Raw genomic sequence first — 24,664 nt, 5'->3', positions numbered from 1 at the left:
TCTATTAATCAATCAAAAAATAAGCTGCTTCATACAAAAAAATGTATTTTCAAAAGAAAAATCACTTCAATCAAAAAAAAGAAGAAATTCCATCATAGAAAACGTTTTTGAATAAGAAAAAATATGAGATTGAAATATTTGCATTCCAACACTTTTTCATTAAAAACATTTTATTTGATTGAAGCAATCCTTTTTGTGTTTGGGCCGTATTATGAGTAGGACATTTGTGTCTAAATCATTCAATCCCCCCAAAAGTTGCCTCAGTCAAAAAAAAAAAAAAAAAATTAAATCAAAGAAAAAAATCAAATGAAAAATAAAATTGCCCTCCCCCATTATTTTGGAAAATTATATGCAAAGCAAATGATCGTCTAAAGTCACATGATCTGTTCGAAAAATTATTTTGACCCATTATGAAAAAATATTTTTTGTTCATTTCATTCATTTTTCTTGCCGTTGTATTGCTTTACAACTTTTATATATATAGGAAAGTCAATTTCATGCAACGACACTTTTCGGCCACCAGGGGCGTCTGCCCTTAAAATCCGCTTATGCTTATACAGCATGTCTGTTGTTGTGGTTTTTATATTGATAATTCATTAGACTGAAGTTTTTCATTTTAACTGGGAGAGCTGGCAGCGAATGGGTCACGTTTTATTCCCACTGATGACCACGGACGTCCGATTCGTTTGAACTCAAATGAATTGGACGTCCATCGCCCTCATTGGCAGCTACTAAGCTTGCGATGAATATAACCGTCCATTTAGGATGATTACTGCCGCATTTGGTCCCTAATCAAGCGTCCTCATAACCCAAAAACCCTCAAGCGTGGTAAACTCAAGCCAGCTTATGCATAAAAACATGACACATACTGAAGAGTGACCCGGCTTGCTTTTTTTTTTCCCTCTCCACTAAGACATTCATGAATTCAGTCACAATACGATGCACTCACATTCTCGCTGTTGTGATCGGCCTCGCTGGGACAGCCGAACAATTCCCGCCGCAGCAGGTTGCCGTCGTATTCCAGGAAGGTTAGGTAGAGATTACGGAAGAACTCCACGTGCTTGTTCTTGACTCGGAGTTTCTTCGGGGAGTTCCAGTGGATAACCTGAAAGATTTTTTTTTTTAAAATTTGCAAATGAAGCCAACTTGGTGTTGACTGCACTTCTACGCCTGCTTGAGTAAGCCTGAACGATCCATCATAAAGCACTTTCACATAACTATTGACTCATTTACAGTCTGACCTCATTGGAGCCCTCGAGCCATTATTAACATTTAGCGACACTTTGAGCTTCCAGGGCACGTTCCATCTTATACTAAATTCGATCTGTGCTTTCTAATGTGGAAAATAATATAACACACTGAATGATCAACGATGTTGAGGTAACTGCATTACACCAAATGCTGCCTTTTAAAATATGCTTGTTTTAATTAGAGTTGAGGGTTGTGTAGATCAATGCTAAAAAAAAAAAGTACACACATTTAAAATACACATAGCTCCAATAAATTTAAAAAAAAAAAAAAACTCATCTTAAATTGATATTATATTAGGGAGAAAACTAATCATTAATGGACAAATATAATAGAGGTGCAACAAACTAATAGACAACTAATCGATTAGCAAATCAATCGACAACGATTTTGATAACGATTTCATTGTTTAGGACCTTCTTCACATTAAACTTGTCTAAATTCTTGAAATTAAAACGTACATATAACTTCTCTGTAAATATTATCAGATTTCTTCATTTTTGTTAAGTCAAAGTAGCACATAAAAAAATCTGCTTTTACTTTGAAAAACAGTTTGCATTTTTGCCAATTTTCAGAAATCTTAAAATCTAACCAAGCTTCTTAATGAGGCTGCAACGACTAATCGACTAAATGGATTAAAATTGGGTAACAAATTAGTTGCCAACGAATTTGATCATCGATTTTTGCCGGCAGCTATGAGCAGTCATGTGAGGTTGCGCGTATGTCAGTGATTAGCGTGAGAGAGAGAGAATTCACTGCTACACTCAGGTTGGGTTGCTGAATTGCGTTAGATTGTCTTTTGTGTTGTTAGATCCTGTGTGCCTCAGTCAGAGGTAAGTAAATGAAGCCGAGTGCATTGCTAGTATTTTTTATTGATGAGACGATACTACTTATTATGTAGGTCTAAGCTAGTTAGCGATCATGCTAATCAGCGTCCAAAGCATCCGATTGTATTGTGTTTCGGAGAAGCTTATTGGCGCTTGATCATTGTTAGATAGTAAAGTTGAAAGTAAATTTCTTTTTATGAAGAAACCACACACATAAACCCATTCATATAACAGCTTAGAGTTTCAACACAAATTACCATTTAAACCAGTGGTCCCCAAACTACGGCCCGCGGGCCGCATACAGCCTGCCTCCACATTTGGTCCGGCCCCCTGAACAATACCAGAGAGCATTATGATTTTTTTTTTTCCTTAATAGTGTTATTTACAGTATTTCCTGGCTTTTTTCTGTGAAGAACCCAGAGAGGGTTATTTGGTTATTATCTATTTAATGAATCGTGTTATTGTAGGAAAGCCCCATTGCATGTTTGTGCTTTAGTTTAATTGTTACTACGCTGGCCCTTTAAGAACAGCGACGCGCGCCCGAGTCACTTTCTCTCCTCCCTTCAATGGCGCGCACAAGTCACTTTTTCCTCCTTTCACTGCCGTGTGGTCCGTTACTCAAGCTGCCGTCCTGTTTAGTGGCAAGTGTTGTGTCTGAATGAGAGAGGTGGGTATATTGCAGAAGTGTTCCTTGGCAGTGCATAAACACGTTTGGCAGATGTGTTACCTGCTTCCTACTCCCTTGTGTTCGTTAGCCGCCACGAGCGTACCGCTAGCTGCCGAGTGCAAACCGTTAGCCTCTAGCGCTAATCGCTAATGCTATTCGTTGGCCCCTACATGGTGGAGGCGGAATTTTGTTGCCAATTCACTGATCTAAATTGTTATTTTCCTGCTTAATGTGTATGCTCATTATTGTGAATGATTAGCATTGTATGCAATATGTAAGCAGTGTATTTCATTTATATTTAATTTTGTTCCTGTTAATTTAGATGTTTATAATACAATATATTTAGGTTATATATATTACTGACATGTTATATGGTTATCTTGTATTCACAGAAACCCCAATACAACAAAATAAATCTCATACTCCTTTAATCATCATTAAAGGAAACAAACAAATCCTGAACGTCCCCTGTTGATTCTCTGATCGGATCGCCGGCTTTATAGCACAGAGGGATCCCCAGTCAAATTAACCCTCTTTTTCAGTTATTATTATTTATTATTACTATATAATATATTATTATCATTTTATTTACTTTTGATCCGTGAAGAATCCAAAAAGGGTTATTTGATTGTGGCTTTCTGAAAAATACATTTTCACATTTAGGCACTCCTGCAATCGTCACACTTTTTCTGTTACAAACTGACCCCGGCCCCTCATCAGAGAAGGGAAAAGTTATGTGGCCCTCACGGGAAAACGTTTGGGAACCCCTGATTTAAACTGCAAATTGTCATAAAAAAGGGTGTGCTTTGAAATTGGATTTTGTCTTGTTACTTAAAACATACCTCGAGTTAAACTGTGAAGGTAATAGGCAAAAGTGACATTTGTCCGATTAATTGATGAATTGGTCGATTAATCGATTATAAAAAAATAATTGTTAGTTGCAGCTCTAAAATATAATCTGTCATTGAATGAGCATATTTTGCCATCTCTGAGTTAATGGCTCTTATACAAACATTAGGGTCTCACCTTGAGGTCTGACACATCTTTGTAGCATTTCTCAGAGCGTGTGTGGTCAGACAACTGAACGTTCCAGAAGCAGGGCATCTGGTGAACCAGGAATGGGTTCTGTTTGATCACAGCATTGAAGATATCCTGGACACACATACACGTACATTTAAATTTAGACTCCTTTTCCACCCGTAATTACAAAGGCTAACCTGACATTGTGGCCGGTAGTGATTAACGATAATGACACAGGCTGCTGGGTTTTAAATCTTCATGTTGTCCATTTGCACTCTAATAGATGGTGTGCATTAATAGCTAAATGATAAAGCAACCTTAAATGCAAAAAGTGGCTATGCAAAGGAAATTTCAAGGGACATTCCAGTAGGAGGAGCCCTAGTCAAATTCTGAAAAGCAACCCATGTAAAACAGGAAAATTAAACAAGATTTAACATATGGTTCTATGAACAATGCGCAAACTAGATTGTTAAATCATTATGTAGACGTTATTTTGCTACAATTAGTGCATCTCACTCTAATATTGACTAAATACTGATTATTTCTATATTTCCCTGCATCAGAAATGACAGAAAAAGGATCATAAAACTCATATGTGTTGTAAAACCTCATATAGAATTATTCAATTTCAGCCTGAGGTTCAAATATTTATTAAATCCCATCTCAGAAGATTTACAAAGCATTTTTTCATTCGAGAGCGTGTGAATAATTTAGCCCCATTTCATCCGGTGGGTGTTGAGTCCTAACATTGCCCTCTTTACCTGAAATAGTAAAGGAATGTAATCTGTGGCAGATTAGGAAAAAAAAAAAACCCAAATCTTTAAAATGCTGAAAATGATTCACAACGCTGCAATCTCCTTCCTTCATGGGAACATGTTCCGAATTGATGCGCAATTAAACGACGCGTTGAGATAAACGCTCGAGATCTTCCAGCTCGCATGACAACAGTCGGTGACAGCCACCGCAAGCGTCTAATGGGAGACATAAAAGCTCAATAACTGCGTAATAAATGGCACGATAAAGAGGGCTTGACAGAGCATTGTAGTAGCTCATACGGCGGAAGGCAGATGGAACGCTGAAAATGATTCCGGAAGCTCCCCCCGTTCATTTTCCAAACTACGTACCTTGCGGGACTTTACTTAATGAAGGTTTAATTAAAATCTCATAAACGTACCACTCATCGAGATGAGCTCTGGATGGCTCGCGGATAATGGGGGAGATCCTTGGCCGAGGTCTCGGGGAAACGCGCCCGCGATATATGTGGCGCGGGACGGCGCTGCGTGGCTGCGGGCTGGTCAGTGGGAAAAAGCCATAAACGCCAAATGGGCCGCCGCCACCGTGACGGCGTCGCCTCGTTTCACTCGTGATAATGGCTAGGAAGAAAGCACCGTTCCCCGATTCATTACATTTTGACCTTGACATCTCAACAGTGATTCTTAAGACGTGTTGGCAGTAGTGTGGGCTCCCTCTAGTGGTAAGACAAAGAATCACTGAATTATCGTTCTGGAGCAGTGGTTCTTAAAGTGATCCTCTACTAGGCTATTTGTGAACCACATAGCATGACAGGTTTGAACCATTTTAGCGATTTTTTGATAAAACACGAACGCAACTCTCTCGTCAATAAACAACGATTGCACCTGCCTCGACCTTTCGTTTCCTTGCAATGACGTCTCCGCCCTATTCGGCTGTTTCCGGAATACTTTCGGAAATGTTTGTAATTTTCGATCTATTTTCGATAATTGCTCATGAATACGATTTATTTTTTTCTTAACTTTATTAATATTTGTTATCTTGCCACATAACAATTCTATTTATATCTCACAGCCCCTTAGTGTTTTAATACCCTTTAAGAGGGGTTTTAATATAAAATGTCTATAACTTGTACTAACATTTATCTTTTAAGAACTACAAGTCTTTCTATCCATGGATCACTTTAAGAGAATGTTAATAATATTCATGCCATCTTGTTGATTTATTGTTATAATAAACAAATACAGTACTTATGTACCGTATGTTGAATGTATATATCCATCTTGTGTCTTATCTTTCCATTCCAACAATAATTTACAGAAAAATATGGCATATTTTATAGATGGTTTGAATTGCGATTAATTACGATTCATTTATTTTTAAGCTGTGATTAACTTGATTAAAAATTTTAATCATTTGACAGTCCTACTTCATTTATTTGTGTGATTTAGTTATTGCCATCACCTGTTATGTGCCACAGGTTAGTTACACAAATTAGACAAGTATCACATGATTTTTCAAAGGGTGCCTATACTCTTGTGCGGCCCATCTTTGGAGTTTTGTGTAAAATGTAGGGCTGTCAAAATTATCGCGTTAACGGGCGGTAATTAATTTTTTAAATTAATCACGTTAAAATATTTGACGCAATTAACGCACATGCCGCGCTCAAACAGATTAAAATGACAGTACTTATGTGCACTTACTACTTGTGTTTTTTGTCGCCCTCTGCTGGCGCTTGGGTGTGACTAATTTTATGACCATGAGCATTGTGTAAGTATTGACATCAACAATGGTGAGCTTCTAGTTTATTTTTTGATTGAAAATTTTTACAAATGTTATTAAAACGACAACATGAAGAGGGGTTTTAATATAAAATGTCTATAACTTGTACTAACATTTATCTTTTAAGAACTACAAGTCTTTCTATCCATGGATCACTTTAAGAGAATGTTAATAATGTTCATGCCATCTTGTTGATTTATTGTTATAATAAACAATAAACAAATACAGTACTTAGTATGTTGAATGTATATATCCATCTTGTGTCTTATCTTTCCATTCCAACAATAATTTACAGAAAAATATGGCATATTTTATAGATGGTTTGAATTGTGATTAATTACGATTAATTTTTAAGTTGTAATTAACTCGATTAAAAATATTAATTGTTTGACAGCCCTAATATATAAATTTATTTTAACTTAACATTACACTTATATTCCAATTTGCTAATATGTTTTGAAAAATAAAAATCATGTTCATGTAAAAAAGTGTATTTTTTAAACCCAGATACAGTATCTCAAAGTAACAAATTTAAGAGCTGTAAGTGCGATACCTTGATATTTTTGCTTAAGGTTATACCATCAGAATATCATACCGGCACCTGACCCGCAGGTTTTTTGTCTCTCTTACCAAGTGAGAGTCAACCTTCCATTGTGTAAACCAGTCTCTTCTCCCATTAGATCGAGCACTAGCAGTTGAAAGAGTTGATATAAAGTCTGTAAATTGAGGACGAACCAGTCCAAAACCTGGTGTAAAGCGCCAATTTGCATAGATTTCAGCGTGCAAAAATCTGCGTCTTAACCTTCGCCCTTATCCCTTAGACTGACTCACCGAGCCCCTGTGGTTTGTCGAGCCCAGGTTAAGAATGATTGTTCTGGAGTATAAATCACACCAGTATAAAAAAAATAATATCTAAAAGTGCATCGATGGGAGAATTTTTTATTTATTTATTTTTAAATAAAAAGTTGCAGGAGGGTCAGGCAAAAAGTGCGACTTATAGTCTGAAAACTACAGCTTATGATTGGCCATCTCAATCCCCGCCCTCAGCACAAAGCTCAAATAACGCACACACAGTGAGTTTCTCCACGTATAGAACATGTTAGATATTCATCCGTCGTCCTCGTGAGACAGAGAACTCACTGACAATTACGCAAGCGGCGAGCTACGTGCTGAGCAAATGCTCTCCTATGACTTTCTGCTCAGCGGCTGTGCAGCAGGCTTAAATGTTCAAACGTGATGTTCCGGAGGCTTAGGATAATATTAAATGTCTTTTTCAGGAATAAAACATCCGTCTTGTTTTTGACGAAGGCTGTCTCATTTACGTCTTTCTGCTTGTTCCTCCATTGTTATTTTCAAGCGCGCCGCGGCTCCGACGTGATTGTTCAAGAGTGGCAAGTGGGGAGTTGTCACAGTGTGGCAACATGTCAGTACTGTCGGCCAGATGTCACCTCTGCCGTCGCGAAGGCGCGGTCCGGCGGATTCTGGCCCCGCTCCAGCGAGCGTCCATACGGAGCGCGTCTCCAACTGTTCAACTGTTGTTAAATGAAATGTAAATCCGCCTGGCAGAGCGCGGCTTTCCGCAGCCAAATGTCAACGCAAAAACCCATTTAGTGCTCATTTTTCCTCATGTACTGTAAAAGAAAGTTGTCTTCCAGCGAGGTGATCTGAAAGGGAGCAGAAAATGGGACTCGGAATTGGAGGAAAAGTTCAAAACCATTTTGTCTGACAAATTAAATTGCGGGAAAAAAACATTCCATGTTGGTCCAAGTGTTGCATTGGCATGCTTGAAGTGCTATGGGAAGTCTATGCACTTTAGAACGAATTAAGACTACATTTTAACAGCACGTTTTCATGCTGCTACGACTGAAAAAGTCATGAATGACATTTTTTAAAAACATTAACTCATTCACTGACATTGACAGCGATAGACGTCGCATTTGAACTTAGAGAGGCTGGCAGCGAATTTTTATTTGAATTCAATGCCTTTTCCAAGACACTATCAAGATTAATAAATTTAAGGGCCCTTTCACATTTGACCAAGAGGACCAGTGTCCGGTTGGAGAGCTTATTCGCGACAACACTTGGAAATGACTCGTTGAAAAGGTTCAGCATTCACACTGTGCCTACCGAACTTTCTGAGTAGGATCACGTGGAGGAAAAGCGAAGTCATTATTTGGGCAAATAGAAGAGGAAATACTTCCCTCCTGGGAGGGGAGGGAACGTAGCTGCACGTAACATAGCATAGCATTATTTTTGCATGTTAAAATGTATATACTTTTTTTCAATTTATTTATTTATTTATTTTTAAAAAATCTTTTATTTTCCAATGATAATATAATTATGCATCTGGGTGTGTCATTTTTTGGTCAACTGACTGTTTTGTGCAGCATGTGTTTGAAAGCACATAGATTTTAAAAAACAAAACAAAACCCTAATGTAGCACAGCATAGCAAGTCGCCGCTTGGCCAGCGGCAGGGTCGCTCCATCCCGTCTCGAGCGAACAGGAGTATATTAACTCATTCACTCCCAGCCATGTTCACCGGAGCAAGGCCCTTCGTTCCCGGCCGTTTTACTGGATTTTGACCGATATTGCAAGGCCCACATAAAATTCTGTTCTATTGCTATATAAACATAGGGTGACTATATTTAGTTCACTCAAAGATGTCTATATCACTTTAATATATTTAAAGTGTGCCCCCTCACTCTGGATGGAAAAATGCAGTTTAAAAAAAAAAAAAAAAAAAGTATATATATATTTATATATATATAATGCAGACCCATTGAAATGTAGTCCAGTCAATACACATACACACAGTAGGCTATGTGCCAACTAAACATTTTTATAAATTACTAACACGACAATTGTCCCTGACAAATTGTTATTCCCATTCAAGTGATATTCTCATTCAATGTTCTAGATTTCACACAAACAAAAACGGAAATAAACTGACAAACTATTCAACCAGCATGTTTCCAAACGTAGCAGTTCAAAACTACGTTTCCCTAGCGATGTTTAGCTTACTGATAGCTAGCCGAGGCAAAAATCAAACTTTGCTATAAAAGTTTACAATCATCGGCAGCGCAACGATGTGACACCAAACGGGATTTTACAGGCAAAGTTCCGACAGAAGTCAACAGTTGCCATTATATACGTATTTATCGTAAAAAACGTTGTGGCCAGATCGTCAACCCAGTAGGATGGCAGTAATGCCTCATGATAGGGGTAAACTGCCAACAAAAACAAGAAGAACTACTCCTTCCCTACCGACTACTCGGAGCCATGCCATCGCAGGCAGGCGCTGCCACCCAGCGGCCGGAGGGATTCTCTTCAAATTGCTCCCGTGAAAAATCATAAAAACCGGACATTTTATGAATTTATAAAACCCGCCTGGACGACGAGGATACTACGTGAAAGTAGGACTTGTCCGGGCAAAAGAGGACGTTTGATCACCCTATATAAACATGGAACCCACCAAAAGAAAGATAAGACTCTCTTCTTTCAGCAGGAAAAAAAATAAGTTCATATCTTTTTCCATTCTTTAGATATCAGAATTTGAAAATAGCTTAGTTTGAGCAATTTTCCAATTTCTGATGAAAAAACAAAGAAATTGAGCTTTTTGTAAAAGCATTCATTTCAAACATAACTGACTTTAACACAGCTATTTTTGAATTTGTGACATCCCAAACATCTGAATAATGTTTTCCTTCAACAAAATAACAAACAACAAGACAAATAGAGCTTTTAATAGCAAAGTAACAATTTATTTACACATAACTAAACTATTGAACTGAGAGATGACGCTGTTGTGGCCGCGGCTGTATCAGCAGACGGGGTAAAATTTTCCCTCATCACCGCCTGTCTGTCTCATCAAGACAGATTTTTTTGAATCTTTCTTTTGTAGTGACCACAACCTCATAACAGAATTCACCTAGGGAACTTGTGTGGGGCTTGTGACTTGTGTTTCACATCGTTCTCCCATTTTTCTCACGCTTCCTCTTCCAACTTCTGTTTCCTGACTATTTCTCTTCATTCATTTCCTTTCAATGTTTGAGCGTTGTGCTTTGGAGCGAACTTGCATCAGAACCTAGAGATGTCCCTGCGTGAACTCTCACATAAAGTAGCGAAAGTGCACCCTGCTCCGTTTGCAGTCACAAGCGAAGCAGGGTGCGTTTAACCCTTTAACACTGAACGTGTCGGCAGCGACGAGTTTACGCATATGGTCTTTGAAGCTCCGTCACGCTGTAATTACATCACTCACGTGCCGCTGGTTGATCTCATTAGAAAGTGGGGAAGTTGATGTCCACACTAGTTTTTATTTGAAGTCAATCGACCAAGAAAAACGGAAGATAATGTCATTTGAGTTTTATAGTTTTATTGCACTCATAAATATGCATTAAAATGCTGCATGGACCATGTACCTATCTCCATATTTCCATCATTTCTTGTCCTTTTTCAAACCCGAAAGCAGCACAAAAGACTGCATATCCCAAGAGCCGTTGTGATGTCAAGAAGGACGAACCGAACGCTAGCGCACGCTAATGCATTATTTCATTAACTCAAGGAAGAAGAGTCGTATTTGTCGTTGTTTTCTTTGGATGAGTCGGTGTTTCGGCGAGTAGAAGTGACAGCAGCGCGCAAACGGCGAAATAGAAGGCTGTGTGACGTTGTGTGTGACGCAGCTCCGTGACCTGTTCAAGAAGAAGCTTTATTGAGTGTGCAAAAAAAAAAACTTTATTGGGTCGCATGCCTAAAAAATTTGAATTGAACTGAACTACTTGTCAATATTTTTTCAAATACTTATTTTTCAATGTTATATATATTTTTTCTTCACTATAATCTTTTCAATTTTTATGTAGATGTGTGTTCGAGAAGCTTGATTGCATGTACGTATATACTTTTGATAAGGTGATGGGTAACTTCACAAAGAGATATCCTCCAAACCCTTTTTGTGTTAGATGATATAATTTTTTTTTCTCACTATTTTGCACTGTATATAACCTGTTTTGACGATAGTATGTGTAAAGGTAAAAAACGCCTATGGCCATAACTGCTGTTTGTGTTGAATTGTCAAACATAAAACTATTCAATCTTATTTTTTTCTATTGAATGTTTATCCTAACAAGTTGAATTAATATTATCAAGCTTCAAAACGGTTGGTCGAGCATGTTTGGTTGTCAATGGGACATCAACATTACAAATTTTGAAAAACGATTTGGGGATTTTTTTTGTCTTTTTGGGTCCAAAATGTGGATTATAATTGGTCAATGAAGAAAACAACAGTTTCGATATGAAGTTCAAGCTGTCCTGAAAAAAGGGACCCAACTTGGCCATTGTAAACAATTTTTTCTTTGAAATATAAATGCGACATCAAATGCATGCAAATTCGGCCAAAATAGGCTTAGGTGTTCAAGGGTTAAAGCAGGCCGAGAGCCACGATTTTTGAGCGGGCCAGCGTTCGTTTGTTTGATCCGTACTACAGTTCTGATGCGTGTTCACGTTTACAAAACGAAGCAGATCATCTGACAAAAATGTCATCAGTTCTCAGAGATCTGTTTTGGATTCCGTACACATAAATGAGTTAAAAACACCTGTAAAGGCTGGAAGCCAACAAAAAAACGGTGTTTCCCTGAAGTATTTGAATTTGAGTACAGTTTTTGGCTACTCCTAAAAGACAGTAAAAACTCCAAGCCGAGTGTGTCCATTCGCTCCTGCTAAAGATGGAAAATGGGGAATTCGTCATGAAGCCCAGGAATGCCTGGCTTCAGCCCTCGGGCAGCAGACAGACCTTCTATGCTGTCTGGTGCCTGCAGCAGGAATGGAAAAACCTTGATAAAGTACTCGAGTCGAGAGAAAGTCCTACTTCATATTTAGGAGTTTGCATCTTGTGAAGTCAAATCTTTGAAATTCAAACTTAAAAGTCAAACGAAAAGAGTTTGACAGGGGATTTTAAATGTTGAGCGAAGCGCGCATGTTTGCGTCCTACCTGGTCTGCCAGGGAAGTAGACAGCATGCTCATTAATTCCCGCTCGGCAGTCAGCCTCCACATCTGCTCCCATCGCAGCTTTCGCAGTCGATCCAGGAGCAGCAAAATCACCCCTGAAAAGTACACGGGTGACACCTTGATATGGCATCTTTAAAATCAGAGAGATTCATATCACAGTTACCCCGGTTAAAGTGATAAAACCCCTTGAATCATACGCCTTCTGTTTACCGAGATAGAGACTATAACGCCGCCATCAGAGGTGCAATAGATGCAGAAAATATGTTAAAACCCATCTGGAAAAACGAATCATTCACAGCAACATTGTCAGAAAACAAAAAGCTTTACTGGCGGTTGCAAATAAAATTAGGCGTCCAATTTTCAAGGGGGGTGAGATTGCAGCAAAGCAACCATTTCTCAGGTCCCGCTGAGCTCCATCTGTTGCCGTGGCCGCAGCCATACAGCTGGACGGAAAGTCTTAGTGTGACTTTTCTATGCTTTACAAACAGCCGTTCTGCTCCCGAGTTCCTTGAAAAGTCCCCGTGGCGGAAAGTTGAACAACTCCAAAGGTTAATAGAAAGATTAGCCAGTCATGAAGAGCCGCTGAATCGGAAGGGAAGATGTTGGGCGACTGGAAATGACTTTTAGTTCAAAGGCGCAATTGTTGCTGGAGGGATTTTGGGACGTTGCCATTAGTGTACAAATGAAACAGTTATAGAACTAAAGCGATACTGCAAATGACCAAATTAGGACTGCATGTTGCATTTCATGTTAATTCATTGGCTGCCGTTTACGATTGGACATCTATACATCGAAAACACTTATTAAAGGCAACCTCGGACTTAAAGGGATCCTCTATTTTTAAGACAAGTAATTCTTAAAAGATAAATGTTAGTATGAGTTATAATAATTTGATATTAAAACCCCTCTTAATGTTTTTGTTTTAATAAAGTTTGTAAAAATATTAAGTGATAGGTTGCTATTCTTGTTACGTCGCAGTGAGTGACGTCACCGGGCCCGTTGCCGAAATTCCAGCGTACCCTTCCTATTTGAACCAGATCTGAAAAGTGAGGAGCAGGACAGCACTGTCGGTCGTTCACAAGACGAGTTTCAGGGAAAAATGCGTGCAGCAAATACCTGATAAGACAAAAGTTGGGCAATGGTCTCAATGACAACAGAGCGAGAGAGCGTATGCTGTTGGGTACTCTGGTTTTATTAGCAGATATTCAAGGTAAGCATATTGCGTTTTCAAACTTATCCCAATATAATTATGTAGATTGACAACCCCCTTTTGCCAACAAAACAAGGTCTAAGGACTGAGATGGCCATGACAGGAGCTTGATTTTGTGTCTGGTGTCCATTTCTGTGTAGATTTGGCCACATGTTTAGGGTCATTTTCTTGCTGAAAGACCCAGTGACGACCCATCTTCAGCTTCCGGGCAGAGGAAGACAGATTTTGATTGAAAATGTCCTGGTATTTCAAAGCATTCATGATGCCATGCACCCTAACAAGGTTCCCAGGGCCTTTGGAAGCGAAACAGCCCCACAGCATCACTGACCCACCCCCATACAAGGGGGTTGTACAAAGTATTAACACACATTATTTGATGTCAAATAATTATTTCTTTATGTGAGATTTTTTCCCCACTGAATAAATGCACTTGTATTGAAGGTTGGCTTTTTCTCTTTTTGTCCATTAAGGTCCCATATTATTTGAATTTAAAAAAAAAAATATTAGAAGCTAAAAAACATCTTTTTCAGGGGTGCCAATAATTATGGAGGGCACTGTATTTTTGTGTTATTTCTGGGACATTTTATGTAAGGGGGGAGGAGATGTGACATATTTATGTCACAATGCTGTTGCCATAGTGTGCACTTCCTGTGGGTGTGGTATTACAGTATAAAAGGAATCTCTGTGATGTTTCGGGGACATATGTGCTGAGAAGCACACTGAATAAAGAAGTGTTGTTCCATGCAACTCTCGGCCTTACATGTACTTAGATTAAGGAAGTACATAACAGATCCCTTTAAGAATTTCTACCATGTTACGCTTCTGTATTTTACTAATCACGATGATGGTACTCAGTGAAGTACTCTTGAGGTAAGTCATGAATATGCCTACTTTTTTGCCAAACTTTTATTCAAATTCCCTCGCCGTGACGTCTTCTGCCACTTTTTTGTATCACCTCAAACAATTCACTAAAAAGCCTATGAATAATTCTAGTTTTAACTGTACTAAAAACCGAGAAGCTTTTCAATTTGGAATAAATACCGTGCCCTTGATCCAACCTTGTCCCGGCTTTGAAATGACAACATTTTCAGTGCAGCTTTTATGAAGCGTGTTGCAGCGTGACTCATCATTCTGTCTCTCTGCTGGGTATTGTACTTGCACAAGGAGCTCTCTAAGGGTACTAGAAAGTAGCCCCGTTTGATCATAATATAGTGCTTAACCTTTATTCTTTTTTGGAAAGAAAAGACTTCATTGCTGCACTCGTAGGAGCTAAAAACACTGCCTCTTTCTAGCTGGCGTAAATTCATGTAAGAGAAGGCAAGAAAATAGCTACAAGTGACAACTACATGCAGCCTATTGGCACCAACACTATAATTAGAGGAGTCATTTTATTTTATTTTTTAAAGGTGCCATCTGTACTGGTAGATTCTATTTTTATTTACAAACACTTTGCTTCTGTTACACTTTGTGCTCTTTATAGAACACTTTGCTGTAGCTTTTATGGCGCGTCTTATTAACGAGCGTCGCTTGTACCGAGGTGGAAACAAAGGTTATTTGAAGAGCGTGCGGTCTAAACCAATTCAGGATGGGAATTATTTTTGGATATCCCGTAAGAGACGGTCAGGAAAATTGGCACCGACCCGTGTTGAAGCCTCGACCCAAGGCAGGCCACGGTCGGTGATTCTTCCATAGGTTTCCAAGGTACCAGTCACTTTGGTTCTCCACCAGACCCAAAACTTGCTGACCTGAAAGAAAAATCAGAATTTTGAAAACGAATAAGAAATAAATTCATCGGCTGCCAGTGAATGAATTCAAATTGAACGCAAGGGCGTAGGTTTGCATAGGGACGGTAGGGACGTAACACTACCAACTTTCCAGGATGCTCAACCAACTTTTAAGCAACCTTTTTTGCATTATATTAATAACGTCAGTTATGTCTTCCCATATTTTGTAAAGGGAATGGTATCCTTTCCCGTATTTACTGTTTGACTGTTTGTAATACTTTAATACACCTAATATAAAATAAATAGCTTTTAAATCATAGTTAAAGAAAACAAATAGAATATATTTGATAGGGGATTAGAATTTGCAGCGCAAAACAACAAGCAGATAAGGGCATAACAACTACAGGATGCCTGCTGACTACGGAAGCCCAACGCACGCGTCATGCGAGATTGACGCTGACGGAGCGAGACAAGCAGGTGATGGACAAGACATCTACAAGCCCACGTCTGGACCACAAAATCCTGCCATCAGCTCTTCTGGGGGCCAACAATGGACAGTTCAGAACAATGGCGGGATATCCTGTCTTGCTACAAGGAACAGCTAATAACAAGAAGACTCCACGGCTGAGAATTTAAACACTCAGCGCTCCTTTTGCGCTGAGGCTGACAAAATCTCCCACTCTGGTTGCCTTGGAAACTGTGAAGCACGGACTCCTCTGCCCAACCTGCAACAGACTCTAAATGACACCGAAACACACCCTTCTTCCGGACCACAGCTCGCCTCACCAGAGGCTTCAAATGACTGAACTCTTTAGCTAGCGCTGTCTTTTTCTCAGGAATTTTTTTGTTGACCTGTGACTTGGTGACCCTGGATCCAGCCTTCCTCTTTGTCTGGGTCTAATCGCGGTTTTTGCCTTGCTGTCGACGTGGAATAAATTGTCAAATTGTGTTGTAGGGCCTTTTTTACAGCTTTTAAATGAAGTCAGTAAAAGGGTTTGTAAACTAAGGTGAACTTGAGTTTGACCTTTTGGCCGGGTTGTTGGGTTTGCGCCGGCACCGGTCATTGGAATTGTGCTACCGCCGGTTTCGCTGGCAAATTGCGGAACTGCGCTAGCACAATTCCAACCACCCGGGCTGGCGTGATTCCGGCAGTCTGGCGAGAAGGTCAAATTCCAGCAGTTATATAATTGACCCGACCATTATCAAATGAATTATTTTCATTTGACTTACAGACCTCAGACTTACATTGAGCCCTTTTCACTTGCTGAAAGTGCCAGTCCATTTTTCCATTGGCTGATGGCTTGCATTTATTTAAAATGTATATTTATTTTCTACATTTTATTAAAAAATATTTTTATTTGCAGCCTATGCAGACATTTTTTTTCAGATAATCATCAGTTATCATAATGGAGGTAAAAAGTTCTCATTTTTTTGTTGAGTTTGGCTGTAAAAAGCAGTAGTATTTTACCTGAAGGATGGCTCCATTTTTATTTATTTTTGTTATAACTAAGAAGTTTCTTTTATACTTTTCTATTTCGAAGGACAATATTGAGTGGTCTCAAGACAAATGTTTATTTTTTTGCATTCCTGGATAGTCAAGAGATTATGAACAAGTTATTATGAGAATATAAGTTGTTATAAGAATATTAATGGTTCGTGACAGCAACAGACAGCACATGTCTGTATGACTTGTATCATGATTTACACATTATATATACACCACCCCCCTCAACATAGAAAGTCGCCAGAGAGAGAAAACACCACAGGCTGTATTATGAAAATGTTATTTTGAACAAATATTTACAATGGCGGAAGACTTTACAAAAGTAGGTTAATGGTTAATGGATTGCTAGCCACGTTATCTGCTTTGTTAAAAACAATGGGACATAAAAATCGCTAATACCATACTACGGTATGACGGAAAATTTTAGTGGTTTGAAACCGTGACATTTTCATACCACAGTAAACCTAGAAACCGGTAACCGGCACATGCCTAGTTGAGAGTAAAGATGCACCGATACCGATACTAGTATCGGCAGGGGGCGCCGATCCGGCCCAAAATGGTGGTATCGGTATCGGCGTCGGCGAATACCAACAAAGACTGCGCCGATACCATTTACCGGTCCATTATTATAACATTTGACCGCAGCCTTTTTTTTTCTCCTGGCGCTCACTACACTTTGTCTCTGTGTTGTGTGATGACACGTGAACACCAAGCAGCTATCGCTATTGGCCTGCTCCAGACCAATGAGAACGGGCCAATAGCCACTCCTGACCAATGACAAGGCCGCTATGTCGGCGCCGCCAACATGGCGGCGGTCGGGGAATATTTCAAAATAGAAATCCCGTCAATTAAACTCAATGGCTGCATGCAAGATTTGCGGCCTGAAAGTTTCGAGATGTGGAGTTAAATCGGCCAGTTTCAATACCTCGAACCTGATAAAACATTTGAAAACGAAACGTGAACGAACACAACGAGTTTGAGCCTGCAAGAGCAGGACTGCTCTCCAGAGGAAGGGCGCAGGACCGGAGCAACAATCTCTGGTCAGTTTACTACGTCTACTTTACTTTTATTGTCTTTTACTGAAAGAAATGCCACAGTAATTTGGGACCTGTTTCCAAAGTAGGGTTGCCACCTTTTAGAAATAGAAATAAGGGACTCCCCCCCCTCCCGAAAAAAGGAGGCTAATAGAGAGACGGGATGCTGTGGTCAATTATTATTACTTATAATTGTTAGCGTCCGCAAATGCGGAAACAAGGTTGGACCTCGAAGCGGACAACAAGCGGGGGATACGTACAAGGGTTTAATTGCAAACAAAAAATTACACGCGATCGCGGGATAGTAGAAATAACAAAAGGAGTCCGTGAAAGCAGGTCGACGGAGCTCAATACTACAAACTCGAAGGTTAACTAAGACGATAGGCAGCGAGCCAAAAAGCCTAAATAAAAACACTCAAATACCTGCACAGGGTAGAGGTTACAAACGAGTGCAGCACACTAACAGAAAAAACCCCCAATGCAGGGGTGTAACAAGCAAATGTAGCGAGACTATAGTGCGAGATGTCAAATGGCGATCAGCAAAGCAAATATCTCGGCAGCCTTCTCTGAGTTCACCCGTGCTTAAATGCTGCGTTGATGAGCCCGCATTGGATTCAGGTGCGACGTCAGGAACGCCCCCACTAACAGCCCAGCAACAAAACACAATCTAACCAGCAGCAGAATGTGACAATTTCATGAAAGTTGCACTGTTTGGCCTTTGAGAGGTTTAAAAAAAAGTTTACTCAGTTCATTCAGAGTTTATTATTATGAACTTATTTTTACTTTCTTACTGTTGGGCTAGTATTATACTTTGTACTAGTCTTTTTCCTATTTTGCAAAGGTAAGCAACAGCCTGACAAAGACTTGATAGCAATGATTTCACATCCAATTATGTAGCTCTTTTGGGGGGGGGGGATTATATATATATAAACGGGGTGGTATCGGTATGGTATCGGTATCGGCCGATACTGCACAGCCAGGTATCGGTATCAGGGCCAAAAAATGGTATCGGTGCAACACTAGTTGAGAGTCCAAACCTACACCCTTGAATTTGGACGTCTATCGCTGCCAATGGCAGCCAGTGAGTTAAATATTTTGCAAGTGCGGAAAAGGGAGACATTTAAAACTAAAAAGAAGCACTTTTCATATTGTCTGCATCGAGAAAATGGTGGTAAGGGATCAGCAGCCAACACTTCAGGGGCACCTTAATCTCCTCATAAAGCTGGCTTTTATGTCTGAGTCGACCACAAACTGGGAGGGAAGAACTTTAACTGCCACCTGACACTACCATGACAAAAAGCACTCAGGGACTTCCATAATTAGCTCAGCTATGGATGGGATAATCGGCAGAAGGAGAAGGAAAAGAGTTATTAAAGCCGAGCAAGGGAAAGCTGGGTGAAAGATTGGCAACGAGGCAAGCCGGACAAGCGGGCGGAAAGGTCAAGGAGACGAACGGCGGACGTGGACGGCGGCGAGGAAGCTTCAATAAAGGCCCCGAGCGGGAGAATCGGGAGATTGTTTGAGCAGGCGGCGCTGACTACTGAGAGAAATGATGAGAAGCCAAAAGGTAATTCAATCAAACTTTGTGGCCCTTTCTAAATTGAGCTGTTCCCCAAACATCCCCCATGTTTATTCAAGCAGTGTTAGGTGTTAAAATATTCATTATCGTCATGCCTAGTTTAAATGACTTCGGCGGGGAGTGTCCAGCAAACATCAAAAGTGTTTTTTTCAGGCACAAAAAAGCCAAAGCCATCTTTCATACTGCGCGAATATCATCAGAGTTCGTCGGTGAAGTCGGCAAAGGAAATATAAATCAATTTGAGGAAAATATAGAGTGAAATGCGCCTTGTGTGGATGTAGGAGAAAAAAAAGTGTTAGATCTTTGAGTTAAAGCTCAAGAAAAATGGGGGCGTGAAGGAAAAAAACAAAACAAAAAGACTTTATATTTTTGTTCGGCGGATAAAAACACGCAAAAAAAGCTGTTTGCGGCTGATAAACAAACATCCATTAAAAGGATCAAAACACTTCTTGATTTTGTTCGGGACGATAAAGCCTGAGCAAACACTAAAGTAACGGTTGCCCGGAATGCGACAAAACTGTAATTTCAATTATACCTTAGAGAATCTAAAGGAACGGAACATAAAAAACGAACAAATTAACTTGCTTTGCGTCAATCACATTAGCGCTGGAATTTGCAAACTGTTAATTACCGCCACTTTTAAATTGCTCATCCTCCCACTATTCTTCAAGGCAAACATGAAGGTTGCAAAATGAAGAGGAAAAACATGACGAAAAGAGAAAAACTAACACAGTGACCTTGTTGAATTAAAATGCAATTAAATACTTTTAATTGGGGGAAAAGCAGCGGGGCTTTGCTGGCTGTCAAGTTTTAAGACAAAAAAAAAAAAAAAAACAAGGACACAAACAAATGCCCCATTGGCAATAAATTGCTCGGTCTCAAACAAAGCGCTCATTGTCAGTTGATGATGTCTTGGCATCTTTTTTTAATTCTTTAAAGAAGAAAAATTTACGTTGCGTGTTTTGGATGCCATCAAATCAACAGGTTTTCAAATGGATTTGACGTCTATCGCCGTCAGTGGCAGCCAGATTCAGAGATTTATTTGTATTTGACACCAAGATGATAGGAATTATTTTCAGTTATATTTACTTACATTTACAATGTCGAGTGGTCTTAAGACAAATGTTTATCTTTTGCATTTTTGGTTAGTTGATTAGATGTTTAAAGCAACACTAGGTAACTTTTCAACCTTTATTAAATATTTCCATAATATTTGTGATAATATGTCGACTGACAACTAGTTGAATGACACCTATTTTATATCCTGAGGGGGCCTTTATTGCTCTCACCGGCACCCATTAACTTTGAGGAGGGTGGCCGGAACAAAAAAACGAGACTTTTTGGAGCACTTTTGCACAAGGTATCGACTCCCCAAATTTCATCGCTCTAGGTTGAAAAAACCTAGATGGAGATGCCTTTTTGAAAAATTCAAAGGGGGCACCACTGAGCCATTTTGTTACAATTTTTTTGCAATGATGCAAAATTATGGAAATTTACACAAAGCCGCATGTATGTGCAGATTTCGGTGAGTTTTCGAGCATGTTCAGGCCTTCAAATTGGCCATTTTCATTTGCCATGAAGAAGGAAAGAGAAGACTTGGACCCCACCGCTTTAACGAAAACTCAATATTTTTCATCAGATACCTGAACACATGTCTTAAGGCTCCCGTGATGCAGATTTGAAGTCAATTGATTTTTTTTCCCCGAGGAGGAAAGGCTTTTCCTGTTCTTACTAGGGGGCGCCAGGCCTGATGGGTAATATTTCAATGCAGTCGTGTTCAGGCTTGGATACCTTACATGCATGCCAATATGAAAAACATTGCACCTTGTATCAGGAAGTTATTAGTCATTTACTGAATTGGCACGTTGCCCAAAAAAACGCCAGACTTTGGTACCCCGCCCAGGTGAGGCCTGTGAATTTTGATAACTTAACACCTCATATGTCTCATGAACAGTCTTACCAATTTTGAGGAGGATCCAGCAAACTGCCACGGCGCAATGGTCTCAAACGTGCAAGCTGGTTTTCGACTAAAATTGCATGTTTTTTAACATTCATGTTGGTTTGGAATATGGATGCAAGAGACTTTTTGAAGCAGTTTTGCACAATGTATGGACTCGCCAAATTTTATTGCTCTACGTTGAAAAAACCTAAATGGAGAGGCCTTTTTTAAAAATTCAAGGGGGTGCTACTGAGTGATTTTGTAACATTTTTTCGCAAAGTTGCAAAATTATCTAATTTATGCGAAGCCGCATGTATGTGCAAATTTTGGTGCGTTTTTCAGTATGTTCAGACCTCCAAATTGGCCATTTTCATTTGCCATGAAGAAGGAATAATAATAATCCTTTGCAAAACAATAGGGCCTTCGCGCCTGTTGGTGCTCGGGCCCTAAAAACTACAAATGTGCCGACTGCTTTACAGCATACGTCACTTCCCCCTACCCCCATTCATTATAAAGACGGAAGTCGATGCGAACGCTTTTGCGCGAATTCTCCAAAGAAGGCAGAGCAACAAAAGAGACAAAAAGTTTTGTCTGAGGAGGGAAAAAAAGGGACGCGCTCAGGATATACAGAATTAACATCGTCAGTGCGTTAGCCACACTAAGCCACAAGTTTGCTAACCGTCATTGTTTAGCCACAACTGGATTCATTACTGTATTACTATTCATCCTTTACACAGCCGCTGGAAACAAAAATGTTGTTTAATCCATCTCCATGCGATCAGGAGATTGATTTTTGATTGATTGGTGATTTTACAACACTGTACGGGTGTGCGCTGGTCTTCATGGGAAACGCAGTCTTCCTTAAGACAAAAAACTATCGCTTTTGTCCAGCAGCATCGCTTTAAACAACTGTGTATTTATTGTGTATGTTGCAATTTCAATCTGAGAAAACAAAGGTTTGACTCGAACAGTGTATCACCTGAACCGATACATGTGAAAGTTAGTACAAGTCAATACAGATTTATTTTGCAATGATCATTTAGCCCAGGGGTCCCCAAAGTACGGCCCGCGGGCCGGATATGGCCCACCTCCACATTTGGTCCGGCCCCCTGAACTTTTTTTTTTTTTTTTACTTGTGTTATTTATTTTCTGGCTTTTTCTGCGAAGAACCCAGAGAGGGTTATTTGGTTATTAATTATATTATATTATATATTATATAATATAATAATTATATTTAGGGCTGTCAAACGATTAAAATTTTTATCCGAGTTAATCACAGCTTAAAAATTAATTAATCGTAATTAATCGCAATTCAAACCATCTATAAAATATGCCATATTTTTCTGTAAATTATTGTTTGAATGGAAAGATAAGACACAAGACGGATATATACATTCAACATACTGTACATAAGTACTGTATTTGTTTATTATAAATCAAAAAGATGGCATTAACATTATTAACATTCTGTTAAAGCGATCCATGGATAGAAAGACTTGTAGTTCTTAAAAGATAAATGTTAGTACAAGTTATAGAAATTTTATATTAAAACCCCTCTTAATGTCTTCGTTTTCATAAAATTTGTAAAATTTTCAATCAAAAAATAAACTAGTCGCTCGCCATTGTTGATGTCAATAATTTCACAATGCTCATGGTGCTGAAACCCATAAAAGCAGTCGCACCCAAGCGCCAGCAGAGGGCGACAAAACACAAAAAAACAAGTAACAAATGGACATGACACTGTGCTGTCATTTTAATCTGTTTGAGCGGGGCATGTGCGTTAAATGCGTCAAATATTTTAAAGTGATTAACTAAAAAAATTAATTACCGCCCGTTAACGCGATAATTTTGACAGCCCTAGTTATATTATATTATATTGTATTATATTATATAATTTTTTTCATTATTACTTTTATTTTATTTACTTTAGTTCCGTGAAGAATCCAGCAAGGGTTATTAGATTGTGGCTTTCTGAAAAACAATACATTTTTACATTTAGGCACTCCTGCAATCGTCACACGTTTTGTTAAAAACTGACCCCGGTCCCTCATCAGAGAAGGGAAAGGTTATGTGGCCCTCACAGGAAAAAGTTGGGGAACCCCTGATTTAGCCTATCAATTAATTAGGTTCATATTCGTGAGAAATGTAGCCTTGAACCCTGTTTACCCAATCTGTTTGTTCTTATTAATGTCCCGTTCCCAGCAAAAAGTGTACATGCAGGTTATGCTGTCATATCATAAATCATACCAATGTTGAGAATGTTGAGCCCTTGCTATAAAGTGACATGAGCTTCACAAATGGAAAGCGTTTGAAACAGTATTCCAAAAGGGATTAGTCATAATAGAAAACAAGAATTCAAATTTGGCTCATTTGAATATAAAAGTGGTCAATTTAAAATATAAAAAAGCTGGAATATTACAAGAATAGAGTCAATACAAGCTGTAATATCACAAAAAAAGCTCTTAAGTTGAGGAAAGTTGGTCTTTTTCTTCAATGTTACGACCGTAACATGCGGGATTTACTGCTTTTTTACACATTGTACAATTGAGGCTATTTTGATCAATGACAACTGATTACAACAGAAATGACACCGAATCGTTCGTCAACCAACTCAAGGCTTTTAAGGTGCTTGGGAAAAGATCCCAGTGGGCTACATGCTCTTTCCTAAGCAGAAAAGGGCAAAGCGTTGGCAACAATAGACGTGGGCAGTAAACAAGTTGTGTTGAGAGCTGAGCACACTGCTCTGTATTATGCCACAATTGCCCTGGCAGGCTTTCCGCTGTGTTCCTTTGTGCACTTCAAACAGTCCCGGCTGAAGATGAACAGATGGAGTCGGAGCTAATAAATGTTGAATATTTACTAGTATTACTGCATTGCAGCAAAGCGGGCCCAGCGAAAAAGCAGAGGAGGGAGGGGATGTTGTGGAAATGAGCGCGTGGATGAAATGTGACACCATATTGGAAGCCACGGCACACGGGCAAATAAAGTACAGAGTTAAAATTGCCAGAGGCCATTGATTGTCACCGCCACATCATCTTCGTCCCGCTGCCCTTCAACACCCACTGATCAGCTAAAAAGCCTTTTGGACGCACGGGGTGTTTCAAGCGCTGAATAAGAGGGAACTGATGTGTCCCGCACTTAGGAAACAGCAATACACTAAGTGCTGCTAATTCAAGGGCAGGGAGTTGGCAAGGTAACTCTCCCTGAGCATCACCTGCAATTACTGCCGTTCTAGGTGTGACGTCATTGTGGGGAAAAGGATGCTCTTACGGTTTGGTTAGGCAAAAAAAAAAACATTCCAAGATTTCACACATCCTCTTGAGGAAAAGCTAGATAATGAGGTCTAATCAGGAACGTCTTTCATCATCATCATCGTCA

General features: G+C 39.4%; 1 protein-coding gene across 3 annotated transcripts in view; it reads right to left on the bottom strand.

Annotated features, from left to right (window-relative positions):
• The window catches only part of large1 (LARGE xylosyl- and glucuronyltransferase 1), a 164,832-nt gene that overhangs the window by 12,006 nt on the left and 128,162 nt on the right, over positions 1 to 24,664 (bottom strand). For all 3 annotated transcript variants that reach the window (XM_057856147.1, XM_057856145.1, XM_057856146.1), the window contains exons 7-10: positions 15,147 to 15,251; positions 12,279 to 12,391; positions 3,769 to 3,894; positions 950 to 1,105 (exon numbers count right to left, since the gene is read on the bottom strand). In XM_057856147.1, the coding sequence (XP_057712130.1) occupies positions 950 to 1,105; positions 3,769 to 3,894; positions 12,279 to 12,391; positions 15,147 to 15,251 (500 nt within the window). The remainder of the gene's footprint in view (positions 1 to 949; positions 1,106 to 3,768; positions 3,895 to 12,278; positions 12,392 to 15,146; positions 15,252 to 24,664) is intronic.

The sequence above is a fragment of the Corythoichthys intestinalis genome, chromosome 13 (assembly GCF_030265065.1).
Source record: "Corythoichthys intestinalis isolate RoL2023-P3 chromosome 13, ASM3026506v1, whole genome shotgun sequence".
NCBI lineage: Eukaryota > Metazoa > Chordata > Actinopteri > Syngnathiformes > Syngnathidae > Corythoichthys > Corythoichthys intestinalis.
The sequence above is the reverse complement of the archived record's forward strand: the minus strand, read 5'-3'. Positions and strand labels throughout refer to the sequence as shown.